General features: G+C 27.0%; 1 protein-coding gene across 3 annotated transcripts in view; it reads left to right on the top strand.

Annotated features, from left to right (window-relative positions):
* The window catches only part of LOC111675348 (tyrosine-protein kinase Src42A), a 101,789-nt gene that overhangs the window by 22,282 nt on the left and 67,507 nt on the right, over positions 1-12,000 (top strand). For all 3 annotated transcript variants that reach the window (XM_023436096.2, XM_023436095.2, XM_046954926.1), the window contains exon 2: positions 1,647-1,741. In XM_023436096.2, coding sequence (XP_023291864.2) covers positions 1,647-1,741 — 95 coding nt within the window. The remainder of the gene's footprint in view (positions 1-1,646; positions 1,742-12,000) is intronic.

Below are 12,000 nucleotides of genomic sequence, written 5' to 3'. Positions count from 1 at the left end.
CACTCCTTAGATCTTATACCGGATAATCAGTACATTGTTGATTATTGTATTCCAGTACCGTCTCTAGTGAGAAAGTTCCAATATCATATCTCTTCGGAGTCTGAGGAATCCCTCCTTCCGCCAATTAATTGCTTCCGAGTGTATACATACGGATCCAAGACGACGAAAGGAGTTGGTGGTGGCATTTTTATTGAGGAATTTGGAACGAAAATCTCCTTCCGACTTAATGATGAATGTAGTATTCTTCGGGCTGAAATATCGGCGATAAGGAGGGCGGTAAATTGGCTAAGGTACTATCGGATATCTAATAGAGATATCAGAATTTATACTGATAGTCAAGCTGCTATTAAATCCCTAACTGGTGTGTTCTCCACATCCAAAATTGTCCATGAATGCCGGACGTCTCTCAATGAGATGGCGAGACATTCGAACATCACCCTAATTTGGGTAAAGAGACATGGGAATTCGTATGGCAACGGTATTGCTGACTCATTGGCAAGAGCTGGCACTATGCTTAGCAGAATGGACATATATCAGTTCTGCGGTATACCACTACTTGCAGTTAAGAGGCAAATCAGTGAAAAATGCCTCTGCATCGCGTGAACATACGTGCGCAACATGTAGAGTACTGTGGCCACAAATGGATCCTCAAAGGTCTAAATATCTTCTTGGTCTCCAAATACCGCAGTTAAGTAGGCTGATATCGATAATCACTGGCCACTGTAAATTTAGGAACCATGCCAGACGCATTGGTCTCCTGTTCAACGATTACTGTAGGATTTTGTCAAAATGGGTGTGAATCCTATTACTCACACTACTCATCCACGGCAGCTGCCATGGCTTTCTCGTTTCTCATCATCTCCTTCTCTTTGCAACTGTTTCTGTTCTTTCACTCTCCTCTATTTCTCCCTCTCTTCTCTTTTCTTCTTCTTACAGGTATTTTTACAAAGGGATCAACATGGACCCAAGTAAAGCCGAAATTGGCTACCTGTGTAAACCTAACCTAACCTATGTTATTTGTAGTCACTTTTCTACATCTATTTCCTCTCGTTATACTTGGGTTTCATTTGTAAACAAATATATGGTTAAAAAAAAAAAACGAAAAATATGTAATCGCATTTTTAGATTTAGGACCTCATTTTATAAAACGAACCGACAAACGTTAAAAAAATTTGTATGGGAAAAATTAAAAAAATGAGGGGGTTAATTTTATAAAAGGTTTATAAAACAAAATTTCCATATTTGATTTATTAATCATTTATAAAATAAAATTTTAAATGAGGGACGTTCTTTAAAAGAAGTGTTAAATCATAGAATGTATAAAAGGCTACTCATAAAACACATAAAGTTTAGGCTGATCCTATTTACTAAAAAAAGTTTTTATATTAAAATTTTTAAATATAAATACACAAACAAAAATTTTTGCATCAGGATCATTTTATAAAACGAAACGACAAACGTTCAAAAATTTGTATGGAAAAAATACAAATTTTAAAAAAAAAATTCCCAGTATACAAATTTTTTACGTTAACGAAAGTTTCTTTTTTATAAAATAATACTATACTTTCACTGATACTGTGTCCAGCTCTAATAACAAATTTAGCATTTTTTAATAATATTAAATTATGTACTTATTTTCATTTCAGGGTGATTGGTGGTTGGCACGTAGCAAGAAGACTCGACAAGAAGGTTATATACCCTCCAATTATGTTGCCAAATTAAAATCGATAGAAGCTGAACCGTAAGTTTATATATTTTATTATTTTTTATCGACAGTTTTTCATAACAATTTATTTATAATATAGATCAAATTTTGTATGAAAAATTGTCTTAGGGCGGGTTTTACAGATAAGGATAATCTACATGCTCTGCTTAAATCTAGTTTAATATATGTTTTGTGTTTTTCAGTAAACAGTAACGTTACTTATTATATTAGTTTATCTGAATGATGAAAAATTATCAAAAACAATAAAATAATAAATAATAATAAATTGTAATTTTATGATTTATTTTATTTATTATTGTTTTAAATGTTTATTTAAAATTTTTTCCAAAATTTTTCAATTTACAAAACTGATATTTGCAAAAAACAGCTGTTTATTGTTTATATTTTTTACTGAAAAGTTGGCAATACTAACAAAGTTAACTGAACTTAAATTCAAAACTGAAAAACACAATCATCGGTTAAAGTCCGGCCAAATTTATTCCGAGTTTAATTTAACAGCAAGTAAAGCCTAGTTTAACTGAGTAGTAAGAAACCTGCCCTTAGAAACCTTTGATAAATCAATCATCGTCTTTAAAAAAAAACTCCCATCTCTGCAATACAATTGGGTATACAATAATATTACCTGTAAATGGTTTGTGAATTTGCTAAAATATAACCTACAGCCTTAAGTTATACTACATGTTTTATTTATTGTTAGTACTAATTTCTCCAGTGTTGCCAGAAAAAATTTGACTCATCTCCCCAATATTAAGTTGAAAGAATTTTAAACCACCTCCATTGGTCGCTTTAACTAGTAACTAAAATTAACTAATTGAGTACTCAAAAAACAACTTTCGAGGATTATTGTTAATATAATCCTTCACCTAAAGATTGGCCCAAAGTTGAAAATGTGCAATTTTTTTGCTTTAAACCGCAAAACAACAGTACGACAAATTAAAAAAGTAAATCTATATAAAAATGGGTAAAAGTGTTATCTGTTAAAAAAATCATCAAAAATAACATAAAAATTTATTTATTTTTGCGATAATCAGCCGTCACAACATATTTGAAATTCCCAATTTGGTAACAAATCTCCACTTTCGATAACACTGATTAGTACAAATTTCTTTAAATAATTGACTTGTGATGCAAAAAACGGGAAAAATAATAACGTAAAAAGTACTATCTATCCAGAGTAAACAATGTTTATTTAAAATACCCAGAAATTTTAATTTTATATATGTAGATATGTACAAATATAAATATGTAAATTGATAGGTATTAGTGTAGAAAGACAGATTCACATGTTTGTTTTATTAGCAAATATTCGTAAATAAAAACAGATTTAAATACTAAAAATAAAACTCTTTTTTTTCAACAGATTAATTTATGCAAATATGTATTTTGTTTTAAGTTCGGGTTTGCTTTCGTATGAATTTTAAAAGTTTTCTGTTTGTTATTAAATTAATAAAAATGCCAAAATTATAAATTTCTATTGAAAATTTCTAATAAAAATTATTTAAAACGGCAATAGATGTTTATATAATGGCAAATATTTGTAATAGTTGTGTGTAGTTTTTTTTATTTTAATTTAAGTAATAATAGATTTTTACAAATTGAAATTAATATTCTTATGACTAAATAAAACAAACAATTGTTATTGAGATTTATTTAACTACAGCCAGGCAGTCAGTTAGCCATTATTCATATTTATACTTTACAAATGTTGTATGTACAACGTTTGTAGGTATGTTTTTTCTGTATGAATATTGTATCTATGAATTATAATGAAATTTAGTATTTATAGGGGTTTTTTGTTTTATTTTATGAATTTTATTGTTTAAAAAGTAATAAAAGTGTCGCGTAGATTAAAAGTAAATATGTATGTAATACATATTCAATAAAACAAAATAATTATATACTTTTAAGGGCATTTTGTTTTTGTTTCGGAATGAGTCAGTAATTAACAATCAATTACAAAATCTGTACGAAAAAAAACAAACAAATTATTCTAAATTCAACACAGGCTTTCCAAATGCCTGTCTTTTCAATGTTAACTGGGTTATTAAAATAGAATAAATATTGTTCTATTTATCGAAAGGTTTTGTTTTAGTTTTTACACACATTTTCCATTGAATACATTCTTACTTCTTATTTTACAAATTTGTCTTCGTGTGTATGTGTGTTTCTCGTCGAATGTTTGTATTCCCTGTTCGAAAAATTCACAAGTGTAAATATGAAGGTCTTTGAGTATAATTTGACCTAAAATAATATTCAAATTTTTGTTTTTATTGATTACATTTTGTAAATAATGTTTGTTTGTATTCATTGTATCGTTGTGTGTTTATCGCAAAAATTTGAAAAATTAACAAATTAATTATCATATGTATTTTTATTGGTTAAAATTAACCTGAATAAAAAAAATTTAAACTCAGTTGGGGTTTAAAAACAGTGAATTTTTATGACTTTTTTAAATTTATTGATTGAGGGAGGGGGTTTGAAAGAAATTTTCAATATTTAAATCCTGAAGTAATATTTTATGTTTATTATTTTAAGGAAATGATGATAATTTAAAAAAAAATATTAAAACAAGTTTGTATTTTCTAAAGTAGTTAAATCAATTATTAGATAGGATTTAAGGTTTTACTAAAAAAAAAAATATATTTTATAAATCGTTTTAAAATCAATTTTTGAATTGAAGTTTTGTGTAATAAACCTTTTAGAGTAGAAAATAGAAGATTGTTTTCATATCAACTGTAACTGTATAGTGAATAACACTAGTTTACAACGATTTTGCTCATGATATAAAACTTATATGAATTTCTTTATTTTGGTAGTCTAAGTCCAGAAAAATATCTAAAAAAATCTAAGACGTAAAATTTTTGAATTATTCATAAAGAAAGTAAATGTTAAAAAAAGGATTAAATTAGGAAGACATTTAAATATTTATTAATAGTAGTATGTAGTTATTTTGTATACAAAAAATTTTACTGGTCTTCTTCACAACTTGCAACAATGGATTCCTGTCACAAAAATATTAAAAATTACGTTGCAATAATCTTAAATCTTGGTGAATAAATGCAATTTTTACTACACACACTTTCAAGAGTTTTTCGGAAATAGTATAAATGGGAATGTAAGAAATGAAATTTGAGGGTAAATTTAGATCCGTAAGTTCGTAATTCAGGAATAAAATGTCAATCATTTTTTCAAATTTAATTTTTTTTAATTTAAAAAAATTATCAAAATTACTAAAAATCTGTCAAAAAATAAAGAAATCTGATAAAAAGTGGGTTAATGAAGACGTAAATTTTATATTATTGTTTTTTTTTAGTTGATTGTTAGGTTCCCAAAACAGGTGCAAGCACCCAAAAGTCCATTCTCATTTTCAAATTTTTTTCCATAAGTACTTAAGAAGGATTTTAAATTTAAATCCAGTTATTCTGTAATTTAATACAAATTTTGTTATTTACATTTTATGTTCGCTTGCTGCTGGCACGCGTCTCCTGTTGCTCGTAAATGTCGTCAATCATCTCGATTGTCTTCATTGCAGAAATCATTAACCAGGCAGCAACTAAATCTTTTTTATTTCACCTTTATAAATTTTAACCTTATTTTATGAAAGTTTGTTGTGGTTTTTTATTTTGTTTTCATTGATTCCTTTATTTTTTCACTTTAGTAATTTGTTTTTGTCTCGAAGAAACTTAAAAAAAAAGAAAAAAATTCCAAAAGTCCGATTGTTAAATTTAAATATGGAAAATTTTCAAAATTAAAAAAAGAAAATAATAATAACTCATTGGATCTGCAGTGAAATGTTGGTTAAATTTCGTTATTCTTCGAAAATCGAAAACTACCAAAATCAGGTAGAGATACAAATACTAACAAAAAGAAGATGACGAGGAAGAATAAAAAGTAGTCATCGACATCATCAGACGAATACATACTGTATGTATTAAGATTAAATACAGCTTTTGTACTTCGATTTTTATTTCTGGCGATACATTCATGACCATTTTTTATTAAATATCTTAAAGTGTAATATAAAAATTGATTGAACCATTAATATTGTTCATTTGCCATTTGTTATTGTTGGTAACTGTTGTTTTTGTTAATGATAATGGCCAAATCAAATTGGTCGATTAATAATTGAACATAAATAAAACAAAAGAGACTTGTCTGTACCACAAATGTCACTGTTATAATTTTATTGTGTGAATAAGACTATAAAATTAAATTTAAACGTTATTTTCGAAATAAATTTAAAAAATAAGGTTTTTTTGTGTCAATTCCTTAGCAAGTACCTACAATGTATGTATGTATGTATGTATGTATGTATGTATGTATGTATGTATGTATGTATGTATGTATGTATGTATGTATGTGTGTATGTATGTATGCATGTATGTATGTAATTTAAGTAATTACGAACTTTTATTATTTTCAATATCTTTTTAATAATTATAAACATATTTTCCATTGATGTTGTTGAAATAAAACTATGTACGAACATTCCAAAGGATTATTGAGAACACTATGTCATATAATAACAATTTATTTTTATTATTAAGCTATGTCCATCCATCTGTCCTTCATCATGTAAACCTTGTCAAAATATACAGGTCGCAATTTAAGAGATAATTCCACAAAATTTTGGACCAACATAACTTTAACATAACACAGTTGGATACTCCCCCGAGACATGTCATGATCAATTAGATCAGTCCTCGTATACGCAGCTTTGAACGACCTTCATAGAAACGCCATAAATTCCGCGACCGCAGGATACCGCATGAATGTCGTACTTGGCAGTTATATAAGAAAACCTGCTGCTGAAAACAAGAGTAGTTCTGGCACAACTAATTCCTAATGCCTGCTAGTCACGACGTCTTTTAACGAATGTCCTTCATGTGGTCAAGATCCTCATGACAGCCACTACACATATTCAATTGCTCAGCCAACATTTCTTCACTTTGTTCAATGGATTTATGGAAGCATCCAGTTATCAATGTCAAAGTCCTGGACATTGAAACGACCCTAGTTATACTCGGCCAAGGATTTATATAAAAATTCCTTATCAGTTAGTTCATAAATTTTTTCGGAAAAGATACTCTAGTCCATATACCGGCGGATAGAGAGGCAGATAAAAAAATCACCACTACACACACAATATTGGCATTTTTTCATTGAAATTGCACTGAAAAACATATTTGGTAATTTTTAATTTTGAAGATTAAATTGCATTACTGTAAAATGCGAATATTTATAAACAATGTGTAATCAATGTACTTAAGAATGATAATTTCTTTACATAGAAACAACATTTCTAATTAAAATGTACAAAAAAAGTATGAAACAAGACTAACTTATTTACTTTCATTGTTATGCATTCTAGAAAATTATTTAGAGTGTACGTTGGTTTTGTAAATTATGCTCTTGCTTTTGCAAGTTGTTTTTGTTTTTTCAAGTTGTGTTTGCAATTTTGCAATTCCAATCAATTTGGAATTGATTGCATAAATATTGAAAAATTTTAAATTTTAATTATAAATTTTCCGCAGAGAATATTCAATATTCATTAATCATCTTAATTTTCCCAGATTTGTTGAATGATAATGAAGTCATTTTAAACCATTATGTATGTAATTGTTATAAACGTCACAAATGTTGAATGTATTTAGCAAGTGTTACGCAATTTAACTGTTTATATGTACAAAGGTACATATGTAAATACTACATATGTATGTATGGCTGCAGATATATATCTGCGTATTTCAGTATGTACAATTGAATGATAATTGAATGAAAACATTTAAATTCCCGTCTTGTTAATCATGTAAATTTAAAAATAATAATGATAATCAAATTATTTATTTGTAAAAAATATTAACAACATTGATATAGTTAATATATTATTGTGTTAATAAACATATGAAACGAATAAAGGCATAACCATTTACCAAAAACTCATATCTATAGATAAAAGTGTTGCGTTACTGATTGATCATCGCACATCCTAAACGGCTGAACCTAGAAACATGATATTTTAACACTAAATGTATTTTTGGTTATGTAGATCCACTAAGAAAGGATTTTTAGAAATTCAAATTTTTAGGGGGTAAAAAAGGGTAAAATTGGTAACGTAATATCTCCTCACTACAAAAAAGTAACACTTATCGTTGTTAATTCAAAAAATAAGCGGACAGGTGTCTGGTACCTTTTAGAAATTCGGTTCATTCGATCGGTAAAAACTGAATTTTGGTACTTTTTTAACCATATGTTATTTTTGGTACTTTTTTGTAAAACATTTGGAAATCTTAATCTAGAAAAGTTTGTTAAATGATTCACTGTGTGTTCCTCTATATCTGAAGGAACAATAGGTTACTTTTTTATTTGAAATTTCAAGTAGGCGAGATGCCACGAAAATAAAATGAAGAAAATACAAAATTCGTATACTTAAGATATTGTAAGAGTTAGAGTCCTCAAATTTTGTCGTATCGACTTTAGTGTGTGTATGATTATTTAGGATAAAAAGTGGGCGGACTGGCATTTAATTAAAAACAAAATTTAGTTTATCTGGGAAACTAATAGAACATGATTCTTTAAATTTTGCAAGAAGAACTTTATTATATATCTGAACATTTTGAAGAAGAAAGGCCGGACTGTGAATCCCATATGAATTAATCTGAAAAATTCGTATATCTGAGAAACTATTAGAGATAGAATCTTCAAATTCTACATGAAGAACTTTGACATTCATTTGAATGTCTTGGCACTTCCTATATGAATTAAATAAAAAATCTTGTTTATCTGAGAAACTATAAGATTTTTTAAAATTGTTCATCGATTACATTAAAATCTTAATAAATTAGCGAATTGTAACAAATTATACATCCGGAAAACTATTACATTTAGAATCTTGAAAATTAATAAATGTGTTTTTTCTTTATTTTGCTTTTAGGGTAGCGAAGCACACTGGGTATAGCTAGAATCCTTATAAAATATCGAGAATATTTTTGTAAATATTTGCAAAAATTCAGTTAAAATTTTTCGATTCAAAAATTGATATTTAAAATGTTTGTTTTATATATACATATGTACCTTAAAAAATTGAATTATTTATTAAAAACTAAGACAGCCTTTACATGAGATAGTCCGCAAAAGTCCATTATTTTTTGTCCTAAAAATCTTTAAAATGATAATATTCACAGTATAAAAACGCGCTTTGAAAATATGTATTTACGCCCTTTTTTGCATTAATGCTTAATTTGTTTGTTGTTTATAGGTACATTTGTTAGTGTAAATAATAGTAATAATGTAAATAATAAACATTGAATTATTTTAACAAAGTGGACAAATATTTAGAGAAATAAAAACTAATAGTAAATTTACAAAATATTTTTTTCGACATTTATTGTCGCCTTCATATAGCATTGACAAAAATAAAAATCTATTTGTAATTTTTTATTTTCAAAATCAATGGACTATTAAATAGTCCAATCCATTTATTTTAGACTAGTTCACTGATTAGTCCATAGAATAAACCTTAGAAAATTTAGTTCTTAGGCTCATCAGTCCCCAATACGATCCGATTGAGTACCGATCTAATCTACATGATCGGGTAATAAATTTATTAAATATTATTGAAATTTCTTCTAAAGTACTATTAAAAAAATTTTAATTTTCTTTTCCTGATATAAATTTTGTTACTAAATATTGAACTCTGCACTCTGAACTCTAATCCGTTTTCAATGCACATTAATGTTTAATGTGATTGGCAGTTTCCGGCTTTATTTATATTTTATTTCTTTTTAAGAAGAAAATATGTTTTTTTTTCTAATAAAAGCAATAATGCAAGTGTAACATAATTATTTGGCCACAGGTGTATGTATGTATGTATGTATGTATGTATGTATGTATGTATGTATGTATGTATGTATGTATGTATGTATGTATGCATTTATTTCTGTTTGCGTATGTATTTATGTACATAAATATTTATATATACATATACAGTAATAATAACAACAACAATGTAATTTTTGGATGCTGTAAAATGATGTACTTAATTGGGTTTTCTATGTGCGTCTTATGATTATTAACATTTGCACATTATTCAAGGTCTTTCAAGGTTTGACCTAAATTTAACTCTAACACTATTTGTAGTCACTTAAAATATTGATTGAAAAGAAAGCACAAGAAAGGTAAAATAAAACTGTCAAAATTAAATATTTAATTAAATTGAATAAACAACTAGATATAAAAATAGATTATTGATCTTTGCTAAAACGAATTAGTTTTTACCTGAACCATCAAAAAAGATTTAATCATTCTATTGTTGTTTCAAAGACTTTATTTGGAAATTAAATCAGAATTTTGTAATTAATTACACAATATTAATCTGTGAATATTTTAATTAAGATAATTTTCAATTAAATTTATGTTTGAAATAAAACTTTCTAATTTGGTTTTTCGTTTTTAATTGGTCTAAAGTAACATTTTATAGGTTTGATATGAAATCAATCATTTCTGTTTCTTTCATCGAAAATAATAAGTTGTAGAATTGCATGTGTGTGTGTGTAGTTATTTGTATAACATTCCTGGCCACGCCAGGTGCACATGTATTTTGGATGTTTGAGCATCTTTTTTAATTGGGTCACACAAATGCTTTTTCTTTTTTTTGTTTTCCATCTCTTTGTTAGACTTTTGTGGCTGCTGGTTGTAAAATTTAAAACTCAATTCCCTGCACATAAATAATATGACCGTTTATCTGTCTGTCTGCTGATGTCAAAAATTAACCTGTGGTTTTTTCTCTTTTTTTTAATCCAGTTTAAAAGTCTTTTATAGATTTCATTGAAATTTTTTTTACAGATTTTTGTTTGTTTATTTATTTATTTATTTTCTTAATAAAAATATTAAAATAATTAAAATTTTAACCGAGAATTTCAAAAATTTCTGCGAATTAATACGTAATATATATTAATTTATTTTCATATTTCTTTTGTTGTCGTGTTTTTTTCATAAACACCCTACACAATATTTCTTTAGGTTCATGACATTGCGTTTCTCACATTCCAGTATTGCAGTCCGTTGTTTATAGTTTTGTTAAAAACGTTAATTTATTTCATTATTATTGAGTTATTTGTTGTAAAATAGTTTTGTTTTTGTTAATAAATATATTGTTATTTTGTAATATTGTTAATTTTTTTACATAAGTTTAAGCGTCTTTTTATATTATGAGTTACGGAGTTAAAAATTAGAAAATCTTAAAAATTTAAACTGCTAACTCAAGACCTCTACTTATTCGATATGTGTTTTACGGTTAATGGAAATTTCCATAGAAATCATTAAAATTTGTAGGTGATATGGAGAGATCGTTTAATATTGTCATAAATTAATATATAATTGAAGTGGAATTGTGTTCTTTTTAATCGCCAACCTTAATGACCATGGTAACTAACAGTGATATGAACGGCAGCAAGAGCTTCAAAGACAGACAATATGAGCAAATTGTTTGACCATTGTGTTGGAATCATCACATCACTTGAATGGATTTGATGCCAGTGGTGGCACCACTCACCACTACTCAGCACATTGATTTGTGCTTTTGTTTTTAGTTTTTCGTTGAAAGGGGGAAATCCATTTAAAATTTAGTTTTTAGCATTAATTTACTTAATTTCTGTGTTATTTAAAACAAGTTTAGTTTTGTACGCAAGTATTTCAAAAATGATTCATTTTATTTATATGATTTTTGAAGCATTTATTAAATAAATATCAGTAAAATAAACCTAAATAGTACGTCATATTAAATATGCATAATTTGTTTATTTGATATTTTGTCTATGTGCTTTTTCTCACTAATAAAATAAAAATGTCATAATTTTCGTAGTAGTTTACACAGTAACATTCAAAGAAGCGTTAATTATTAGATAAAATGTTAAAATATTTACCGAAATATTTTAACATATGGGTCACTGCCTTAATGCGAGTATTAAATACATGATATGGGGTTTTGTTGTCGAATTATTATAGATAATATTTCATCTCTTGTGTCGAGGGGTGTGTCTCTATATGTATATGTTTTTTTTACACGTTTAAATGGTCAGTAATATTTAGTACTAGCTATACCCAGTGTGCTTCGCTACCCTCATCGTAATGGAATAAAATAAATATCATTATTGTAAATGTATATATCTGCAATATCAAAAATTCCCCTTTTAGAGAACTCTTTAAGTTTGATTTTATGATTCTAGTCTCAATATTACAGAAAATTAGAAAAAACAGTTGAAGAACGAAATAGT

The sequence above is a fragment of the Lucilia cuprina genome, chromosome 6 (genome assembly GCF_022045245.1).
Source record: "Lucilia cuprina isolate Lc7/37 chromosome 6, ASM2204524v1, whole genome shotgun sequence".
NCBI classification, from domain to species: Eukaryota; Metazoa; Arthropoda; class Insecta; order Diptera; family Calliphoridae; genus Lucilia; species Lucilia cuprina.
The sequence above is the reverse complement of the archived record's forward strand: the minus strand, read 5'-3'. Positions and strand labels throughout refer to the sequence as shown.